The sequence below is a fragment of the Xiphophorus hellerii genome, chromosome 1 (assembly GCF_003331165.1).
Source record: "Xiphophorus hellerii strain 12219 chromosome 1, Xiphophorus_hellerii-4.1, whole genome shotgun sequence".
Classification (NCBI taxonomy): Eukaryota; Metazoa; Chordata; class Actinopteri; order Cyprinodontiformes; family Poeciliidae; genus Xiphophorus; species Xiphophorus hellerii.
Window position 1 is genome coordinate 17,911,916 of NC_045672.1, and position 23,994 is coordinate 17,935,909.

A 23,994-nucleotide genomic window follows, 5' to 3' on the forward strand; every position below is an offset into this window, starting at 1 on the left:
ATAGCACTCACACAAACCACAGATCTCAAATTTGTCATTAGACATACACTCTTGAGCTCACAACAAGAATTAAATAATTTTTGATCGTGGGTACTTCAGTAACAACATGGCAAAATATTTGTACATAAAAATAAGCTTCTTCTCTACAAGTTATCTGAATTGTAAACATTTAAAAAGGTCACAAAGTAAAGTATTACTTGAATTATTCAGCTATGATGATGTGAGGAACTCTCACATAGGGTTCCTTTTTTACCAGAAGCACCAAAAGCGGAAAAAATAAGTCAGAGATTCAGTTATTAGTTTCTTCAAAGTCATAAGTGTACATACATTTCTCCAGTATTTGGTAGCTTGATGACTCTGGTCAAACCTTTTGGGGTTCCTTCCACAAGCCTCTCACAATAGTTTACTGAAATTCTGGTCCATTTCTTCTCACAGAACTGGTGCAAAATGGTCAAGTATGTAGGCCTCACTGGCACACACTTTCTCAGATTTACCTGCAGTTTCTTTAAAGTATTTAAGTCATGCCTTATGGTAGCATGCCACCACAAGGCATGCCACCACATGCTTTGTTGGCTTGGTGGTGGCCGTGCCAAAACATTGACCTTGTAATCACTTTGGCTGTATGCTTCAAGTCAGGGTCCATTGGAAAGACCTATTTGCACTGGAGCTTTAATTTCCTGGCTGATATTAGATGTTTGAGTTCCTCATATTGCCATCAATTTTGAGAAATTCACCAGGTTTACAAGCATTCCCATTTTTCCTCCAAATTTAACAATGGTCATGGTTCCCAAGGATGAACTAGACTTGTGCAGCTTCACAGTTCTCTTCTTGATATCTTGGCTGATTTTTACTTTCATGTCAAACAACAAAGCAATGTGTTCAAGGTGTGGACTTAACTGAAGATACACCTGTGAATATATGTTAATTTATGAAATGTTTCCTAAGACATCATCACCTGGGCTTCCCCTAATTGTTAAAAGAAATGGTAATCATTCTATATGTAAACTTCTGATTTTAAAAATGTTAAGAAAGCACTCTGACATATCTTTTCTCTCATTATTGTGCATCTAGGAAATATAAATAATTTGTTATTCTAACAGACCTAAAAGTTTGGTCTTATTCAACTTCAGACAATGAGAAAAAAAGTTGCACTTTTTTAAAATTCTGTTTATGTAGACTTCTTGTTTCAACTGTATAAGTCTTGTTAGGTGTTGGGTACTGCCCTCTAGCATTATATATATCACAGTCAAATACTTACCAAAGTGCAGAAACACTCACATTACTGTCATTAAGCCAGGGACATGTTTTTTCATTTACACAAAACTGGAGTGTTTCATTTGGATGCTCCACTATAATGTTAGCATGTTAATGCACGCTACTTTGTGTGTTTAGGCAAATTTAGTTTCAGTTATTCTGTTGCTAATTGCTTTTTTTTCCTTTTTCATTATGCAATGCACAAATGAAACAAATCTAGCCGCACTTACATTTAGAGCTGTATCAGTTGTTGATTTGCATGTAAAATGCATGAATGTCTTCATGAGGCATCTATCCGTACACCTGTGTTGGTATGTGCGTGTGTGTCGGGGTGTTCTCGTCTCTGATGGTGGCAATCCTAATAGTGCGTTTTACTGCAGCACATGGTGAATAGACGGTAATTATCACCAGCTGAACTAAAAATACAGCTTCCACGCTGTAGGGTGAAACCTCCTCCATCACTATTTGGGGGTTTATTATAAAATATTTGTGTGGTTTATAGCTACTGGATACATATTTGGCTGGCAGCGGTTTGATAGGAATTTCCTTATCTATCTTTTCCAGAGCTCTTCTGCTTCCATGTGAAATTGGCATGGTAATCTGCTGCGATTTTCCTCCCTCACTCATTTACCCTGTGCTGTAAATGGGAAAGCAAGAGAGCAGTCTCCCATGGCCTCTACAGCCAATGAAAGCTTTCCTAGGAGGTTGGAGACAAAACACCCAATTGCCATCTCTTATGCTCACTAAAAATGTAGCCCTGAACTGAAGGGAGCAATAAAAGAAATGCTTTGTCCTTTACTTTTTTATTTATGCATTGCCCTTGCTTTTCCTGTCTGGGATGTCACTGGAGAGGACAGAGAGATGGCCGCATGCTTGTTGATTTGCCAATTTGCTGTCCCCACTGGTAACAAAAACGGTTTGACCTGTACGTCTGTGTATTCATTGTATTTCCTACCTCGGTGCCCTGCCACATACATTGCCAGTAATGTGAAGAAGGATTATTTTTAAGCCATCCTTTCGAGTGGTAGTTTAGTCTCTCAAACATATAATGTGCAATTACACTTCACAGTTGTTATGTCTCCCTGGCTTGCCAACTTTACACTAAACTGTTTCAATCTACCTTTGTCAACAGGTTTTACAGATAGATGTTTTCCATATATATATATATATATATATATATATATATATATATATATATATATATAATTTAAAAAATCATTTACACAAAGGATCCACAGGTTACCACTATTGCTAAAAGGTTTATGCACAATAACTTGCTTATCTACCTGATTTACTTAATAAGCAGGTATAACTGGTAAAACTAAAAAACACAAAGCTAAAATCTAATACAGCATTTAAATACATATTCAATAAATTAGACTATTGCTGAAAATTTTTATTTCAGTAACTCCATCATCACCATTAAATAATATTTCCGCTGTTTTGCATCCGTTTTCCTGCACTGATACTGTATTGTAAACAGTCTGTCTTGTTCAAAGTTCAATATGAAAACCCAACTAAAAACTCACCTGTTTGGAATTGTATTTGAAACGTAATCAATTACAAATTTATTGATGGAACCTGACTTAATGTCGTGTTTTGATTGTTGATTCTATGTTGCATTGTGTTTCTGTGTTTGATATGATATAAAGCACTTTGAAATGCCTTGCTGCTGAAATGTGCTATACAAATAAAATTTGATTGATTGATGAACATTATGTAATTTTTTTTTAATTGACTCAATTACACATCCCTGGAATCCTTAGTCTAATATACCTATTTCTAATAATTGTACTGTTATAGTTTTGTACAGTATATCATTATTATTGTTCTTAATCTCTAGTCATTTTTTGTAGGCTTTATTAGAGGCAGATACCTCCTGTAGCTGACTGACATACTTCTGACTAGAAAAAAGCATGAGAAAAGAGCTATGAGGATTAACATTTTTCAGTGATTATTAATAACTGAATTTATTTTTGTAATTGCGCAGCAATTAGGAGTTGTTATTGAACTGTTGAGACAGAAAAGAAAAAACCTGATTTACACTCAAAATTTTTGCCAGTTTTAGTGCTACATTAATTTTGCAGCAAATTATTTGACATTGTTAACTACTGAGCTATTAAAAATAGTGTTAATTTCCATTGCTGTTTCTTAAAGTTGTTGTGTGTACAACAAGCGTGTGTATTGCAATCAGTCTTTCCTCAGAGTTGGGAAGCTCATACTTTAAGATGCATGAAGTGAGATTTTAAGTATTGCATATCCACCATTACTTGGCCTCTCCTCCAAGTTATTTACACAGACAGCTGCCTCATTTAAGCAGTGATTATCTACACCCATGGCCCCTAGTTATTTTCCAGTCACATTTCCACACTTCTGGAGGATGACTTTCCCTTTCACCACCGTGGAAAAAGAGAGTTTGGATGTGGGTGAGGAAAAGTGAAGATTAAAGTTAAAAGTGAGTACCAGAGGGTGGAGCGTCATGGTCCACCCTCCCTGCTGCCCATATGGAGTCTTTTCTGTTTAAAAAAATCCTTCTTTGCTGCTTTGGGCTGTTGATATTATTGTGTTGCTCCACTGAAAAGATTTATTTTCAGATCAAAATAAAGCAATATTTTATTTTTATTTGCACATATATGAGTTGATTCTTACAGAAAGTCTGGACTGCTCAGATAACTCCATCAAGACTCCTTTATAAAACAAATTTGACCTTTGACTTCACAGTTTTTTTTTGTTTCATATATACTGACTGAAAACAGACTGTTTCCTTCACACACACATACAACCTGTAAATTTTATCTGCCATTATTTATCTATAATCCATTCCCTAACATTCTTGTATATTCTGTATAATCTGTATAATCTGTGCATATAGCTCCCATATTTATATTTATACACAATATCTATATCTCTTGCTATAACCGCTTATAGTCCATACATACATAGTCTTGTACATCTGTAAATAAATATTTATATCTCGTAGAGCACTTCTGGATAGACGCAAACTGCATCTCGTTGCTTGTACTTGTGACAGTGCAATGACAATAAAGTTGAATTCTATTCTATTCTATTCTGTACTGCGGTATATATGAATTACTGCAGTAATTTATGATCAGGAATTTCAGAAGTTCATTCATCATTGACTTTTTTGGGATTTAGAAATGTACGAGTTTCAAAATGTAAATTTACAACTCAATAGAAAATGTCACAGTTACTAAATTTTATATATTCTAATTAGTCAGTTGATAACTATTGGCTGTAGGGACCAGCAGAGTCTACAATCTAGTCCAGGCCTGCTGCCTCATGGTGGCAGCTGATTCACTAACTAATTGGGCCAGTAGTTTTTATAAAGCAGACTGAAGAAGAGTAGCAGTTTCAAGACAGGTGTAAGTTACTTTTTTTAAACACAAAGCAACTATAACTCAGTGAGAACATATAAAACAAACACATCAAATCTGATACTCTGACATTGTGAAGTAGATGTCAAAAACACTCAACCATCGCTAATATGGGTGAGTGTTTTTGACAAAACGGGGGAAACTAGCATAAGCTTTAGTGTGAAAGGTATCTCAACTGTATGCTAAAACTTAGAAATTGTTTGACAAGAAAAACATGTTTACCTTATTGGGTTTCAGCACTGTGCACAGATGGTTAACAGATTTACGGTTGACACTAAAGACAATACTGAATGTGTACTTGTAGCTGATATGCAAATATTTTCATGTTATTTGTGACATCAACATTAACTTTTTATGCTTCAAGAGGCGTTTACAGCCAACGTGCACTATGGCCGTCCTTTTAATATGGAACTGTCTTCAAATTTTTGAAAAAAACAGCCCCACAACATGATGGTGTCACCCCCATACTTCAGATTGTATGATTTACCTTTTTCATCTGGTTTAAAGCGAGAGTAATCTTATACAAGCGTCAGTATTTTTTATTTTTTATTTGAGAACTAATTCCTCCATTTTTGGACTTTAAACATATAAATGCTCAAGTAAGTTTGTTGTGTTTGAGTCCTTGGCTGGTACTATACCTCTGCAAAAGTGGAAAACTGATTTGTTCCCATCGTGTGGTTTACCCTTTCCATCTAGTTTATTAAGTGGTTGTCACAGTCACAAGTGAGAATATTTGGAGAAGAAAAATTTTGATTCTTAGGCAAATTTTTACATCTCTTTTAACTTAATGAATGTCTGTGATTCATTCAAATGTTTTTATGCTACATTAAATTAACCAAGGCAAACACACCTCCACTTCTTTACTTTTACTAACCTTTATCTGTCCTCTCTGTGTATCCCACACTGAGTGAGTGGGTGCTGATGGTACATGTACAATCTCTCAGCTTAATGCACTGCAGAGTTAAAGATCAGGTTGTTAACAGCATGATCAGGGCCTGCATTAGTGGCACAGGGCACTCCTTCACTGTACTGCTGAAAATCATAATTGACTTACTTACCGAAAATATGCAACCACATTTGGACACTCTCATATCTTTGCAGCATGCATTCAGAAACGCGTGCATTGACATCATAGTATCTCTGTTCATGCACCCACATCCCTCCTGAGTCCCACAGCAATTCAACTCAAAAACTGTGTAATATAAATTACAAATAAAGGATGCATTGTTTGGGTTTGATTTAGTCTGTCTAAACTTCTCTCTAATTGATATTTTGTTTAGGTTTTTATAGTAAATGTCTGAAGAATACATGCTTAGAAGAAAGTAATCACATTTACACATTTTTTATTATGCTTTGAGCTTTTCCTCACTGTTTCTAGTTTTGAGCATTTTTTTTTTGCCTGAAACATTTGCATTCTGGATTCCCAATCTCTGTACAGTCCACTTCTTTGTATTTAGAAACACTAGGAAGCAACTGGACCCTGTGTATCCAAAGCAAGTGATTATATCAGAGAGAATGAAAAGGTCTAACATTGCTTATTAGGAAATAGAAAAAAAAGTACCTTCGTTACAAATAAATACTCAGTTTCATAAAGAATTTTTTTGTGGACATCCTACACAAACTGTAGTCTGCTTCAGATTAAAAGAAGCTACTCACTGTCACTGAACAAATGTCTGAAGTGGATGAATTTATACGGACATTTTGTAATTTTCCCACATTAACCAACATAGCACTGAATATGATCCAAACAAAAACATTTATCAGAACCAAATCTCAATAGGGTTGTCAACTTCTCCGACTAGGTAGGGAAAGAATTCTTGATAGGTTCTTTGTTTCTGTCTTACTGAACATCTGGGACCCAGAGACGTCCTGGGTCCCAGATGGGTCCCATTATGTATTTTGGACATAATAGAGAACAGGCCTTAAAACAGTCACGGTGGGAAATCGCTTGCTCCAGGTACAGTTGGTAGTTCTTCAGTACTGCTATGTGAAGATCTCAAATGCTGATGGAAACTTAAAAAAAACCCTCATCAAAGATTATTTCACTATTTTAGCTATTTTTTGGCATTTTATTCAGAATATTCACAATTTATTATGACTACAGTACACATTTTCACTGCCAATACCAGATTTTTCTGAGTCTATGGATCATGATTCTGAACACACTCATATCCAGAACATTTTATTTCTAAAGTACTGGAATAAGATCTGAAGTTAAGTTACATTGAAAAGTTAAATTGACAAACATGTTGATTGACAAAATCCACTTCCTATCTGGCACACAAAGAATTATTGCTCATCTTAAACTTTTGTAGCTTACCAAATTGTTCTTATTTGTGTGTCCAGCAAAGGACAAGATTTGGATAAAATATTCAACTCTACACTTTCTCACCTTGAAATGGGAGAATCTTCTTTGATAAAAAGGTTTCAAGTCTAATCAGGGCTGATTAATTATACAGATAGGCACAAAGCTTGCTAACCTAATTGATGGCTTTATCTGTGTTTTGCGCTGTACAAGAGGGATAGTATTGTTTCTCCTGAGGACCCAGGAAGATTTACCCCTTTGAAGGTTAATCATGCACGAGTTAAGCAGCTGGCAGGGGGATAGAAGTCCATTTAATTACATTTAAGGTTAAAGTGACTTCTGCCACAAATGTTCAATGATGAATAAGCTAACTTTGTTACATTACATCACATACATCTATTATTTATGTTAATTGTATTACTCTAATGCAATTTCTCTTTTTATTTCCTTTATACAGTTTGTAACTGTATGCCTGTGTTGCACTGTGGCTATGAGAGGTTCTTTATGAATAAACTTTACTGACTGACTGTTGCTCTAAAGTTTGGTTTCAACATATTTATTGTTTATGTGAACTTGTAGTCATGCCTCAAGGTATTTGTGTTTCTTGGTTCATGCTAAAACATTTTAGTAGGCCGTGTGTTAAACTGTTTAAAGTGATTGTCAATTAAATGTTACTGACAAAAATGCCAAGTTATCTCTTGAAGATTTTTATCATGTTTGCTTCCAAAAATAAAAAATGAAAAAAATTAACAAATCAATTTCTGGACATAAATGTAAAATTTACACAAGTACACTTTATAAACAGGGAGATACTCTAAACGCTGAACAGTACCACAACTATAGCCTGCTTTAAAGAAAAAAACATTTAATTACATTAAATGTATAAAAAGGTAAATGACCTACACTTGTATGGTGCTTTATCAAGCCCTGAGGACCCCATAAAGTTACTACTACGCTACTTTCAATCATTCACATTTTCACACACACATTCACACCCCGATGTTGGTAAGCTACATTGTAGCCACAACTGCCTTGGTATAGTTTAATTTGCAATTTGAGCTGTGGTTTTTTTTTGCCAAAATGCATTAACATGTGTTTGTTTACTTTTTAAAACCTGCCAGGCTACTAAAGTTGTATTTTAATGTTTTTTTTTTGTGTTTATTTTGCCTTTTTGTGTCTCCTGTTCTGCAGTGCTTCTTTCTTTTGCAAGTGCAATCTGTGGTGTTTTCTGAAGCTTTGGGATGCAGAGACTCTTGTGCTTTCGATGTGTCTAGAACTATGATTTATTAATACTCTTCCTAGTCTACCAGTACTAAAAATACTTTGGAGGCACAGCACCTCATGCACAATGTAACTGGGCAAGTAGTGCACAGACGCTTGAGGTGGGATTTGTCAGCTCAGCAGCTTTCTCTGTAACAACATGCACACCCTGGGATGATCCAAGGATTCAGGTTACTTCAGCATTCACTAATGCATGTCACTAAAGTGGCCAGGTTCTCTCATGTAGCGACAGCACGACTCAGTAAGCAGACCTGATTGAGACTGAGACCCTTGGATCTGAGTGACAGCTTAAGTTGAAATTAAGATTTCACTTTATGTTTAAGTTTTAGCTTTGTGCAGATGTTTTTAAGTCTCTATATTTGTCTCTTCTTGTCTCCAGTATGAATACTTCAATGCTGTGCTGATCAATGAGGATGTAGAGCTGGGAGGAAAGTTTGTCCTGCAGCCCAACGATCATTTTAACAACCGATCAGTCAACCTCAGCCTCAGTGTGGTACAGGTGCCAACCAATATGTACAATAAAGGTATGTTCACAATCCACAATATACATAACATCAATATACACAGTCTATATGAAGAAATTGGTTTACATGGATTCATAATGATGGTGCAAATTGTTTGACACAAGAAAAAATTCAATACTATTAAAAACAGTCAAAGACGTTGCTCAGTCTTGGGGTGTTTGCACACCTAGTAGTCTAGTAGACTCAGTTCGAATGGGGACCAAAAGTGCAGCGTTTATTACATTTTCAGCCCGCTACACTGTCAAATGAACCAAACCCTTTGAAAAACTTATTTACCCCCTCTAATCTAGTGGTGCCGCATCAAAAACTGCTGAAGGAAACGACACAAAAACCTCTGTACGAGACACAGAGCATAGCTTCCTACTAAAATGTAGTGGCCTCAGATTTTAGCAGTTGTAAATGGTCAAGCAAACTCATCATTTATGATTGAGAACATTTGCCAGACATCTAAATTTATCTTCTCCTTATGTTCAACATTTTACTTGTAAGATAAAGCGTCTTTCTGAAAACTTTTGATTGTGCAGTATCATACATTTCTTCTTTTTTTGCCTGCAGCAAGGAGCCTACCTTCTAATTAATATACAAAAAACTCAGTGGTAACTACTTATAGCCATCCATTCCCTGATCACACTGAAATATGTCCTTAGGTAATGTGGCTTGGAGCTAGAAAATTAGCACTGTGGTAATGATAAAGTCAGAAGTTTTGCTTCATGTGAAATGGTTTAAGAATAACTAAAAATTCAGCTTGTGTTGCTGGACCACAATGTATGCCATTATCAGTAGATGGATATGACTTCATTATTTGTAACTCTTTGGTTCATTACTGCCACACATTGAACTAATTAGCTGTTAATAATTAGACTTCTTCTGATTTACCATCAGCTCAAATCCAACAAGAGAATTCAAGGCCTTGTACAAGGCTCTGTGGACAAAGTGAATGTCAAGTTGACTTAACTGAGCTACGAGGGGCAACAAAAGTACATACAGATGGAGAGCTAAGAGGAACGGGGGAGGGAGCGAACAGGGAGAACGTAATTGAAAAAGAAAGTAGGTTAAGTCAGGCTGATGGAAGGTCTAAGCAAGAGATTAATTGCCCCCCTGTAAAAAGAGGAGAAAAAGGAAGTCAGAGTGACAGGAAAAAAGTTAGAAACTAAATAAATGAGGGTGCATAGAAAGTGAGGCTGATAGAACAGGAACAGTAATCGTGATGTGATTTACAGGCAAATGATTTGACTCTCAAACCCATATTCCTTACACGCTTTAGCAGTGGTGTAAGACTTTAGACCTCTTTGGATCTAAAGTCTTACATTTCTGTTCAAATAAAGTAGACAGGGTTTTCTTTTGGAAATCATTTGCTTTTGAAATGCTTTATGAAGGATCTGCACAAATTTTACCATAAAAATACTAATATTGAATATTTTCGGTGACATGAATTTGTTCATTTGACAGTCTAGTTTTTCTTTTGTATTACTTTCACAAGTCCAAAAACACAACATAGATGGTAGCCAATTAGAGCCCTTTCAAGCGCTCAATTGGACAGCTTTCTGATGTTAATTTTGTGCAGACTAATGTGAAAAGCTGTGAAGCACCTGGCTGAGCTCCTTTAATGTTGGAGTTCTCCCAAGTGAATGAGAGAGGAGGTTCTGATTGATATTTGTGCTTATGTCTCAAACAAAAGTTTACATTTAGTTTCTGGCAAACAATTGTATGGTAACAAGATGGGAAATGGTTATACCAGTCAATTTCATAATCATATTCCCTAACAAACTGTTTATAAAAATGCCAGAACCTGCTTAATGGAGCAAAGCTCTGTAGGTTAACTTACTTATGTTTGCTTTGGTTTCAGCTGCCATTGTTTCTCACTATTATTCTGCCTGTTATTTGGAACACTGACCATAGAATAATGTTTAAATCCCAAAAATGTATCTGTAACAGAGACTGGAAATGAGAAAGAATGATAGATCTGTTTAAAAGTCTTTTTTCATATATATATGTGATGTACCCAACACATGTTAAACTACCACACATTTTTATTTTTGAGCAGAAACCTTCATAGACCAAAAGAAAAAACAAAAACAGATGAGGCAGTTGAGTTAAATGTCATATTTAAATCTTGTTGGTTTAAAATGACAGCTACCAAGAAAGAATGTCACATTGTGTTAAATGCCTGTTTCCTGAACCCCTGGTGTCTCTTCTTTTCTTGCTCATCTTACAGTTTGGGACTTGGATGCAAATAAATGCTTGAAAGGAACCAAAGATGAAAGAACTGAGAAATGAAAAGACATGAAGTTTAGCTTTTTCTTTTCACTTTTATTTACTTTTTTTTACTACATGGACTCTTATTGTCCTCATGTGCACTATCCAGTCAGCTGCTTCATGCTGTCCACAGTCTGTGGACAAAAGTTGTTTTACATCAGCAATGATGAATTTGACTTTACAGCTTGTAACAGTGTAACAATTTGTGTATCAAATACCCTTCTTTCAAACTCTGAAATTAAAACATGCACATAATCCTAAACAGACAATTATTTCAATGTATCATGATGCAAACATGTATAATGGATGTGCTGAAACTCAGCAGACATTTCACAACAGGCCAATACTTTTTCTAACATGTTAGAATCCTTGTTCTTGTCACTTTTAAGTACAATAATCCCGATTTCAGACGTCACTTATTAAATTTCCTTCCTGTTGTCCCTGAGGTAACTTAATTTACACAAAAGGAAAATTCAGATTTTTTTTCATTAGGCACAATATGTTGTTGTTTAATCTTAGCTATTCATCTTGGACCATGAATGCTTGTGCACACAGAAAAAGGCTATCTGTCAAAGTTAAAGCTCTGTTAAATGGAACCTTGTTGGCAAGTAGCACCATGTTTGCTTCCTCCTTATGATGATTTTAGATTGTAATAGGCACTTGAAATTCACCAGAAGGGACTGCATTGTTGTGTAAATACATTCTGGATCCTTTCCAGTCCCATCTCCACTCCACTCCATTCCATGGAGGTGAATGGGTGTTGACTATCAACAAAGGGCTTTAGTGTGTTATAGCTTCCAGAAGAATAATTCAATCATGGCTTATTGGCATGACTGTTGACAGCAGAACAATGTTGCCAGCAACGGAGATGATGTGAAATCTGTTATCTACTTCTCTTTCACTCCATCCATTAAGTACTTGTCTGTGTGTCTGTCTTTTTCTACCCATCTCTTTGAATGCATTCTTGATTGTTTTTTTCTTTTCTTGCTCTCTCTAGCGGGTATTGTGTTTCTGTCTCACTGTGAGATTTTGTGTCTGGCTCTTTGTCATTTTTTATTTTTTGCTCCTATCCTTCCCATCCTGCTCCTGAACGAAGCCGAAAGCAGCTGTAAAAAGCTTGGCTGACTGGTTCATAACTAGCAAACTCAGCTTGAAAATTAAAAACAAGAAATCATAATTGGATGTGCTGAGCCATATTGTACTTCACCAGTTTCTGTAGTTTTATGTCCAAAAATTATTGCACACACTATGTTCTTACAGGTTTAATATGTACATATGAGATACTTTGCAGATACTCGTCTTCTAATAGAGAATAATCATGCACCTGTTTGTGTTGCAGAAGGACAAAGATAAACACTACACTTGTTTTTTTTTTTACCCAAACATTTTAAGAACTCACTTATTCAAATCGGTTCTATTATGCATATTCTGTTTTTCACATATTTAATTAATGTATAACTTTAAAACTTAAATCTGCCAGAGCATAGCAGACAATTTAGAGCTTAAAGTAGCAGTATTTCACTGTAATTTGTAGGTTTTTTTGCTAATCTATATTCATGATAGAAGTTACAGCTCTCTTTTCGGTTATTGTACAATATTTAGTAAAACCTGTCTATGGACATGCCGTCTGCCATCAGAGTGTTGCTCAGTACAGAGGATCGTAATTGTGAGTTTAATCACGGGGAGCGACACGAAAACGAGCATCAAGTTTTGTAACACCGTGAATTAGCATCGCTTCTAGCAGCTCGTTTCTCTGACTAACGGGACAGTAATAAAGAGAAAAGCAGTGAAGCTCTGGGCTGCAGTTTTGCGCCGAGAGTGTAAAACAGAACTACATAATATTAGCGTGGTGTGATGTGAATTTTATTTTTCGTTTGAATTTAAAAAAATAATAAATGGTCATGATCTGAGTCTTTATAATTATATTTGGGCCAGCAATACTTTTTTATCAGACAAAATAAAATATCTGGGCTTATTTAGTCCATCACAACCAGAACCTCGAGGTTCTCCGTTGCTGTATGACACTGCAAATCAGCTGAGAAATTACCGCAGCTGCTGCGCTCCAGACCGCAACATGGACAATCTCCTCACTGGACTAAAACTGAACTGAACCGCACATTAACGTGTTTCATCGCCTACCGACAGATAAGGAAACAAAAAGAATTTGGCTAAAAACTATAAACTTGAAATGAGAACCCATAATGCTTTATGTGTACTCATTTTATTGTGTGGACAAAAAGCCAACGGAAGAAAATCCGCATCTGCATCCGAAGCAACTGAATCGGTGAAGTAGGTAAATATGCTAATGCGAGTTAGCGTTAGCATATCGCTAACCCGCAATATGCTAATGCGGGTTATTCACGGCCATTTCTTCAAGTCGCCATCCCTCGATTAAGTTTTACCGTTACTTTTACCTACGCAGCGGTAAAACAATATTGCCCCATTTAAGCTATAATAGCTGGAGTTCCAACATATTTTGTAGCCTAAGACGTCTGACGAAAGCCGGTTAGCGAGTTGCTAACATGTAAACAAATGGAGGTTCCGGTTTGCGGCGGAAGTCGCGCCCTTAAATCACGCAAAGTCTCATGTTGGCTAGGAATAAGGTGGATACATAGCTATGTAGAAAGACAAACTTTATGTAAAATAATACATAGATGGGCCAGGTTGCCACATATTTCTCTAGACAGGTAAAAATGAGTCCAGTACTATGAGTGTTGCAACTTAAGTACCTCATATGTACTGGATACATACTGTATACTCGGTAACTTTTACTTGAGTAACTTTTGAAAATAGATGTGCTTTTGGGAGTAGATTTGCTTCGGTGTACTTTTTAGTTTTGCTTGAGTAATGCTATTATGAAAAATTACAAATATTTGTGTAAAATGTTTCGCTACTCTACTCACCATGCGTAACTTTGCTACACGAAGACCCAACATGTCTTACCAAAAATGCACCAGATACAGACACACACTTATGGTTCATTTTAATGTGAGACTTCTTGTTTGTCTTTATTATTTTTATGTTTATTTATTTTTTTTGTCAGCAGACAATGTTGCTGCTGAGCCATTTAGAGGTCAGTGGTACAAAAACGTCAAATAGTGCCACTAGAAATACCTTGTTCTAACGTACATAAATTACTTGTAAGTATTTTAATATCACCAAGACAAAGCACATTTAGTGCACCAGGACCAGCAAGCTAATAGTTTTCATGCAATTTCTATAAAACTTCCAGGATGCAGATGTGCAGACTGGTTTTATGTGATTTTTCTAAGATTATATGAGCAGATAAAAGCAATTAACAGCTACAACCTATTAAATGTAACCTCATTTTGGTGATCTCTCTATTTTCTCACTGTATTTTCATAGATTCTGCAATTGTCAATGGTGTGTACTGGTCGGAGGCCCTGAACAAGGTGTTTGTGGATAACTTTGAGAGGGATCCCTCACTTATATGGCAATACTTTGGCAGTGCTAAGGGCTTTTTTAGACAATATCCTGGTAAGTGTGTGCTGTTTTTTTTTTTTTTTTTTGGTTTTTGAAAGAGGAGACACATCGGACTGGAACGAAAAAGCTAGGGGAGTTTTTATAAATTAGTTTGTGGTTGAATGGGATGGTGGAATAAATAATAAATATAAATCAAAGATACAAATTAGATGATATAGTGCAAATCCTATATTTTGAAATGCAAATCCTATATTTTGTAGAGTCAGAGGACAGCATCTATTTTTAGGTCTTTGAAACATCACCTCTTCCTTATTTCAATAAATACAATAGAAAACCTGAGGTCTTGAAATTATTTCCTTCAGTGTTACATTTTTTTCTGGATGCCATGTAACTCGATAAAAAAAAAAAAAACATTGAAGAAAATAACTAATTTTGTTGTTTTTGAATCCACCGACCTTATCTTGAACTTTAAATAAAAATGCATTGCACCTACACCTGATTTGTTTTGTTTTTTAATATACAATGCTTTTACAGGAATCAAATGGAAGCCAGATGACCATGGAGTTATAGCTTTTGACTGTCGTAATCGAAAGTGGTACATCCAGGCAGCCACCTCTCCAAAGGATGTGGTGATCTTGGTGGATGTCAGCGGCAGCATGAAAGGCCTGAGACTTACCATTGCCAGGCAGACGGTTTCCTCCATTCTAGACACTCTTGGAGATGATGACTTTTTTAATATCATTGCTGTAAGTCTAGACTCAAGGCCAATACTTTGTTGACCTTGTTGACCAAGACCTTGTTGTGAATGCGCAGGCTAGTTAGCGTAGCCACTGAATACAGTAGATAAACATTTTTCTGCAATTATAAGTTGCCTCTCTGCTATTGGCACATGTAGTAGCATGTACATGCGATTGAGTGACAGCTTTAAGACCCTCTTCCTGGCTCTGATTGATTATTTCTGGTTCAGGAGCAGTGCATTTCTTCAGATTCCAATAATAGCTCAGGATGGAGACTGATGTTTTCATAGATTATCTGTCTCATAGCATACTGTCACTATGAGGTTTAACAAATATGTAATAAACATATTCTTTATAAAAGTTACATACGGCAACTGTAACCTTAAAAACTATTTTAGAGTACACATTCATCCCCATGAGGTATAGTTTTAATAAGTTTGTGTCAAGTCGGCTTTTTAGTCCCCAAAAAATAACATTTTGACTCACTTGGCAAACGACAAGCTTGCACACACACATTAAGACATGCCCGTATTTATCTTTTCCTTTTAACACTAGACATGCTTTAAAAATGAGCTTTCTTTCCTGTCATGCTCATAATTAATTAATTGTCATTTCAATGAAGACTTTAAATGCAAAAGAGACAAACTTAGTTGATCCCTGCCTTTGGGATCTTAGCTAATCTTATCATTTATTCAGGCTGATGCAGTTCTGCTGTACAAACATATTTGATGTTTGGGTTTTGGTTAAAGAGAATCATAAGCAGTTAGATTTTTGTAATATCTCCATCTATAAAAGAAAGAATGGTATGAAAATGTATTTGTGTCCTAAAGATTACATTCAGATATATTTTTTTTCTACTGAAACTTCCATTGGAAATGCTAAAATCCTTTTGTAGCACAAATATAGATATAATGAAGTCACTGTTCTTTGTATGGTGAACACATGTTTCAGTGACACTTAATATTCTTATTATGATTATTAGAAAATTATTCTGTTGGGGAAAAAATTGACAAATTGAAAAGGATGAGTAAAAATAATCAATTAATGAGAGATGAGTTTGTCATTCCTATTTCACAAAGCCATTTTTTGAGTGCATCTCATCATGGTATTATTTTCACTTCAGTATCGAACGTAATACAACAAATTATATACACTCTTGAGAGAAAACAATCTTTTGCAGTGGGAATATGTATTGCACTCTGCAATAAACACACGTTCGCAGTCCAAAGCTTCTCATGTGCAGCACACACAGAAACAGATTAGAGCACAATTACTGGCTTGGAGAAACACAATTCAATTGTCTTCCCAGGACTTTGAAGTTTAATTCATAGTGATGCATTAAGGAGTTTTATCACCAAATAGCAGGCACTGGTTGGGGTGTGTGTTGTGAAATGCATGCATTTGTTCTTGTCATAGAGATGAGTAAAGTTTCTTACGTCTTCATAATCCACATTTTTAAAATTCAACAATTTGTCATTTAAGTAGTTTTAATTTTTTAATGACTCACTTTCATAAATTCCTTTTGTATTTCTCTAGTACAATGAGGAACTGCATTATGTGGAGCCATGTCTGAACGGAACTCTGGTTCAAGCTGATGTCACCAACAAAGATGTGAGTAATTATAGCTGTTCATATACCGTTTGTGCTGTTCAACGTAAAGTTGTTCATAGATTAGAATTGCAGATGCCAAGCTAAGGCGATGTGAAATAAACTTTGGGGCATTGAATTTTATGTTGGAGAAAGTACTAAATCAATCTAAAAACTGCTATTTAAATATAAAATTGTTTATACTGTCATTATAAAAACAGGAACGCTGGAATAAAGTACTTAAATATTTCCTCATTTCACCTTCCTGTCTTTCTGCTTTGCAGAACTCTGTTCATACAAATATAGGAAGTTGATGAAAAGCTTTACTAAAAAAAAGACACTAAACTCAGAAGTACAGTTGCTCTTCATTTTCCAATTTGTCAGACGTAGCTCAAAAGTTTGTGTGAACGCCGTCAGAATGCATAAACGCATTAAAAGATGTCTTTATTTGCTTCTATTCAACTCAATTCAATATAGTTCAATTCAAATACTTTGGTACTGTTTACCCCAAAGGCTAATTAAATGTTATTGCAACCAATTAAATGTTGTAATGTTTCAATATAGTGTCAGTATACAATAACGCTTACTTTTGAGGAGTAATTAAAGCCATGCATAAGATCATCTGTGCTGCACTCTCTAGCTCAAATTATCTAAGTACATACATTAGTACTGTACTTAAATAATGTTTCGCATAAATCCAGTGTTATAGAAAACTTGGAGAAATTATGATGAATGCAGTATATATAGAAGTAACAATGTATTTATAGTATGAGATTAAGAGTTCTGATTGGACATTTAAGATACATTCATAAGGATCTTGCAATATTCAAAATGAATCAAATCTCATTCATCCTCTTTTAATTTCCATTCACTGTTTTCTGCATTAATCCAGCACAACAGTAAGCTATTTACCTGTGACTGCATGCAATGATTTCAAAGCTGCACTTGCAAGTGGTAAAAATTCTCCTCTGCATGAATTTTGTTGAGGTTGTTAGATTCTGTTTACCTTATTGTGACCATACACTTATGAATATGGATTAGAACTGTGTGTTCCATGCAGTAGCTTAATGTAGATGAGTCAGCCTGTCTAAGAGAAGAAAGCAGTGTGCAGCAGTGGATAGGCTAATGTCTTTTACTTTAGCAAACGCCTGAAAGCGGATGTCCCAATAGGGGCTGCAAAAGTACTCATGTCTTTATGAAACATGTGATTTATTAAAGCGACATTTTAATGTGGTAAAATACTTCAAGATATCAAGTTTTCATGTGACAGAAATCTAGCAAACTGTAGTTGAATTTTTATTCACCACAGACCTTGGCCTTGGAAATGGCAATAGATATGAGTCTGTTGCTCATCTGTCCTTAAAGTTCTTTAGATCTAGAGTTGCTTTTCAGATCCTTTAGCGTACTTCATGTTGTCAGACAGGTTCTCTTGGTTGTACATGTTTAACATTGTATTAAATCAAAACATTCTTAAATGAAATAAATTATACCTTAGTAATGAATGGAATTTGTGTATCAAGATATATATTTGATGCTCATTCCTGATGTATCCCAAAGCTCATGCTCATATAAAATTTTTCCTCTGAAGTGCATGAATTTAGGTCTTGCCAATAGTTTCCCTTAGGGGCAAATTAGTCTTGATTCTGAACTTCACTCGATTAAACTTAGCTCTGGTTTATTTTAGCTAAAAAAGACAGATAAATTATTGCTATTCACATTCCTTAAATAGGGTTTCTCCCCAAGGCAATTATACAAAGGCATTGCTGGACTTTAAAGAGAAAAAAGTAGTAGAGATTTACTACTTTTGGACTGAATACTTCTACATGGTTAATACTGAATATGAAACATTCTGTTTTGATTTGACTTTATTTGTCTATTCATCCACAGAGTCCTGGTTAAGTCAATGGCTAAAATGTGTCCTCCACACAAATTTATATAAAAGGGTTTTATCCAAAAAAAAGCTATGCCTAAAAAATACAAATAAAGTAATACAATTTAAAACGAGATCAAATATAAAAGATGGTGAAAAAGAGGATTATACTTAATGAATCAAGCAAAATTCTCTGCAAGTAAAAATGGTGATGTAATATAACTATGACGTTAAAGTCTGGATTTGACTTGGTATTGAATCATTGTTCACGCCTGCTAATTGGATTTAAAACACGCTGAAGTTTTCATATCTCTATACTTAGCTGCTCGTTTTTGTTAACAGAAAACTCTTTTTCTGCCTTTGAATGCATTTATCAGAAGTACATCGATCATGATTGTTGAGATGAGTAATTTTCCATAAAATCAAAACCAAATGCCTTGGCAAGCTGCATTTGAAGATAATTTGTTCGTTCATATGGATATTCTTACAGCTAGACAGCTCTAACTGCTATGCTCACTTTAAAGAATTAAAAGTGTCTACTCTCTGAAAAATGTGATGTCCAGTTCTCATTTCAGGTTGTTGTAGTGCTACAAAAAACCTCTGGCATATTTAGTATTGCACTCACACTTGAATCCCTCTCAAACATGTGCACATTTTCTGTCTGCCACTTAAATACTCTGCTGGATTTAAGCATTGCCTGCTGTGTTCTGAAAAATCACTTCGATCTTTACGCGCAGGCAGTCACAGGTGCATGCACGGGCGCCAGGGAAAGCTTGCTATGCTCCAGGGAATGGTTTTTTTGTTGGAACCGATTAACCTTTTATCGGCATCCACGGAAAGGTTGTCTTTTTGCAATATGAGAATGTTAGAAGAGACGCTGAGTTTTTTTTTGTGTACCTGTGTACTTATGCTTGGTATGTGTTTGTATGTGCAACTGCACAGTTTCTTCCTACTGAGAATACTCTTGATATGTTCCTACACATGTTGTTGACCCTTGCTGAGTGTTAAAAGACATTTCTCTGTCCATCATTGAAGAAACAAATACCTGAAAAAGTGTTTGAAAAAGTGAAAGAAAAGGAAAAGAAGTTAAGGAAACATAGGCTTTGAGGTGCTCATGCACTATAAGACCTGAAAATCAGATGCGACTTGTTTTTTCCAACATAACCTGGACGTGTACATGAAGGTGTAATCACTTCTGTGAATGGAAATGGGTTTACACTGTCACAGGGAAATCTTGAAGACATATATACTGTGCTTCACAAAAATGTATACGTACCCCCTTAACTTTTTCACAAAAATTTTAATTTTTGTCTGAGTTCCTTCTTCAGCATTGCTTTGGCATGTCTTACAGGAAAGTGCAATCTGGACTTATAATAGTTTTCTTTCAATGTTGGCCTTTTTTCTAGTCACTCCACTTTATAAAGCTTGGATTTGTAGAGTGCGATGTAGTAATTGTAACAGTCGTCAAATTCTCCGACCTCTCTGCAGCTCTTTCAAAGTTACCTTGAATAATGTCGTCTTTGTCTGACCTGTAAGCTTCGGTGGACAGTCAGGTCTAGTTATATTCTTCTCATTTACCTTTGATTGATTAAACAGTGCTTTTTCAGGTGTTAAAACTACTTTAAACTTTGCACAACTATACCCGTGATCTTCTGCTGTATACGTTTGCCTTTACAGATTTGTTAGCGAACATGTATCATCATGTGAGGATCCTCCTCATTCAATCTGATATTGCAATATAAATGCAGACAACCCTTGTCAGAATTTTCATTTAAAATAAATTTTGGAAACTACAATTTTCATCTCACTGCACAGTTATTTGCTTGTTTCTGTTTGTCTATTTCACAAACTTCTAATAAAATACAGGGTATTTCTGTTTGCGATGTGACAAAATGCAGAAAATGAAAACTTCAATGCATTATAGTTCCATCTAGTTAAAAATAGGTTAAACAATATGGTTCCAGATGTGAATTTCCTTACACGGCCACTGCAGAGCAGTTCTTTTAGTTGCTAAAAATGTCCACTGGGTGTTCAGTGAAGATTATGGAACCTGGTCATTAAAGGGCAGTTATCTCAGTCAGTACATGAAAAAGCATTTCTAAATAATGTGGTCGTTGAGCCTCATAATTTGGTCCAGAAGTTTTTTTTAAGATTCCATTAGTCTGTTTATGTTGTCTCTCTCCACACACAAACAACAGTTTATATAAGTTGTGTAAAATAACATGAGCTATGTTAAGAAAAGATTAAATCAGTCTGTTCTTATATTGATAATTTCCTTAAGTTATGATTACCTCCAACTTGTTTTCTCTATAAAAAACCTAAGAACTATAAGTCTAGCATCTTCTGTAATTTGTAGTTCAGTTATTTGTCAGCATGACCTGAAATCCTGCCTCACCAAACTTTGTTTGCAGCATTTCCGGGAGCACCTTGATAAGCTGTTTGCTCAAGGCATTGGTATGTTGGACATAGCTCTGACGGAGGCGTTCAATCTTCTCAGTGATGTAAGTGACTCACAGAGGAACATTATTTATGCCCACACACAGACACACACTCACCTGAACAACGGTTTTATGCTAACATTTAATTAAGACTGTAATTAATAGCTCAGTTTGTAGAATTAGTACAAAAAAATCAGAGTAAACAAGGTACTTGATGACTCAGGTTGTTGTCATTAGGAACCATCAATTAATCAAATTTACATGCAAACAAGTAGACACACATGCAGTTATTAACTTGATCTGTATAATCATATCTGACAAGCAATTATCTCTTTAAATATCCTGCAATACCAACAGCTTGAAGTGTGTTTCACTGCATGCAATGTTGCATTTGTAAAACATTTTCATTCTTAATATCCTCATGTCCATAGATTTATGTATATTATGTTCTGTTTGTTTCATTGTTGCAACTGAAACACATTCTGTCCAATAGGCAGGAAGTTGGTAACATGGCTTTTTAGTGATTAAATGTGCAGATTTAAACTGACTATGTACAGTCCTGTGAAAAGGAATGTTTTGTTTACCTATTTTTTTCCCCTCTCTCTTTTTTCAATTTTTTATTTTTTTGTTTAATTTCACTTACCAAGGCCATAACGAAATCTGTGAAACAGAATCTGTCTGAAAAGATACAGGTAGCCACAAGATCTCAAGAACCAGCACCACCCAACATAAGGGTGGTGGCGTTGTGAAGGACTGGGGCCGATTTCCTGCCAATTTACTTTTTCAGGTCCTGGACGACTTGTTTGTTTTCTTAAGATGCAAAACTTAAGTGTCATCTTCTCTCTGATTCCAGTTTAATAAGACTGGAAGAGGCAGTGAGTGTAGCCAGGCCATTATGCTGGTGACAGATGGAGCAGTCGATACATACGATGCCATCTTTGAGAAGTATAACTGGCCAGAGAGGAAGGTAAAGAAACTCCATATTTTTACCCTGAAAAACTACTAATCTTACTTTGAAATTAACCTTTATTCACAGATTAAACTGTTGTAAATGTCTTTTTACTAGTGTAGAAGTATTTGACCTGTGGAATCAAAAAAAAAAAAAAGTTTAGCATAAGTTTTGTGGGGAAATTTATGTGCTATTCTTTGCCTGTTTTCTTTTACAAGGAAAACTGTTTTTCATTTGTTTTTTTCATCTTGGCATTCCTGAAAGTCTTTTTCCCAAAGATACTTTAGTCATGTAGGTGTGCCTTTTAGGCTTCAGGCTTGCTATTGTGTTCCTTTTGCTGAAAAACAGCTTTGAAAAGCAGCTTGGCACAACGGCAGCCTTTATTAGTGAAGTTCTGCTGTGGTCATTCCCGTACTGAAAGTTCCTGCAATTTCCACTCTGGATCACTGCAACTCAGTCAAAATGAAGCACACATTTTTGTTCAAATACATGCTACAATGGGTTTCTACCTCTAACACTATACTAAAGTACTATTTCCACATACTGGAGGCAACTTCTTACACATATGCTGGCCACAAACCTCCCACTGGAAAATAATTCTTTTTTTAACATCAAAGTTACATGTATCCCTTATCAAGCCCACTTATTTTAGAATAAGCACATAGTTCTAACCACACATTTCCATTTAAAGTTAGAAGAAAAAAAATCTCCAAAACAAAATGGCTGTTTCTTCCATTAAAACAGCCAGTACAAACAACTGCAATTTTAAGCATGGAGGTCGGAGCTTAAACCTGAAATCATTTAATATTTTTTGTTAGAAACATAAATGTTGACATCTACAATACATCCTAAACTCAATTTAATGAGTTTAGTAGATGACTCACATTTTTTCAGCATAATGTACATTGCTCTGGTTAAAATAAAATGGTGTTTGGTTATAATGACCATTGTTTCATTTAGAGACTAATTGAAAAGTTTCCGATATCATTCTGTTTCTTAAGTAAGGGGGTCGTAGCATCATGTTGTGTTAGCATTGTGATGGAGGACAGCTTGGTGCTCTTTATAGAAAAGACGACATCATCAGAACATAAAGGGAAATTACTGAAGCAACATCCTAACACATATGGCCATTGGGAAAAGAGCGTGCAGTGTGTTTTAATATATTTGTAACTAAACATCTGGTTTCAGTTGTATATCTGTGTAATTTTTATTGCATCACATTATCAAAGAAATCACATTTTTATTTTATATTATAGGAGAATAATAAAACTACCCTGAAATAAAAACCTTTATCATGACCCTATATTCATATTGTTTTTACATCAGTTTAAAATCGGTATATAAAAGGATGCAGTTAAACTTTTTGAAGTCAGAGCTAAGTCATACTAAACAAGCCTCAAGCAAAATTGTAACTCTCCAGCATAATGACTGCTCTTCAATTTTAGCTCTTGTATAGTTTGCAAAAGAATCCAGAAGATCACTAGATATATGTAATGCATAGCCGTGCGTTCATTAATATTAATATCATTAATCTATTTTGGCAAATATAAATAGTATTGTTGTTGTGTCTATCTCTCATAGTCTGTATGAAAGCTGCCTCCAGCTCAAGCACCTCCCCCTCCCACCAAATCTTGCCTCAAGTCTCAACAGCAGTGAGTGGAGAGGGGACAAGGCTGCTAGATGGTTCCATTTAGAAGAACCCCGCTGATAATAGAAGTCTTCAGTCTTTGTCACTCTTTCCAGTGTGTTTCGTTCACCCTCTTTTCCTCCACCACTGCTTTTTAATACATATATATATATATATATATATTTTTTTTTTTTTTTTTCCTAGCTGCTTTTACTGCCTCACCACTGTCTGACATCACACTACTGCTTGACTTTAGACATGCAAATCAGGTCCTGAATATCTTTAAGGAAATTACTGATTTATTCATGAACTATTTATTGATGTGAA

The 23,994-nt window shown here is 35.4% G+C and overlaps 1 protein-coding gene across 3 annotated transcripts in view; it reads left to right on the top strand.

Moving 5' to 3' along the window:
* The window catches only part of cacna2d3a (calcium channel, voltage-dependent, alpha 2/delta subunit 3a), a 114,986-nt gene that overhangs the window by 38,498 nt on the left and 52,494 nt on the right, over positions 1-23,994 (top strand). For 2 of the 3 annotated variants that reach the window (XM_032575473.1, XM_032575466.1), the window contains exons 5-10: positions 8,615-8,759; positions 14,382-14,513; positions 14,994-15,205; positions 16,733-16,807; positions 21,065-21,154; positions 21,945-22,058. In XM_032575473.1, coding sequence (XP_032431364.1) covers positions 8,615-8,759; positions 14,382-14,513; positions 14,994-15,205; positions 16,733-16,807; positions 21,065-21,154; positions 21,945-22,058 — 768 coding nt within the window. The remainder of the gene's footprint in view (positions 1-8,614; positions 8,760-14,381; positions 14,514-14,993; positions 15,206-16,732; positions 16,808-21,064; positions 21,155-21,944; positions 22,059-23,994) is intronic. The other variant, XM_032575480.1, reaches the window with a different exon arrangement.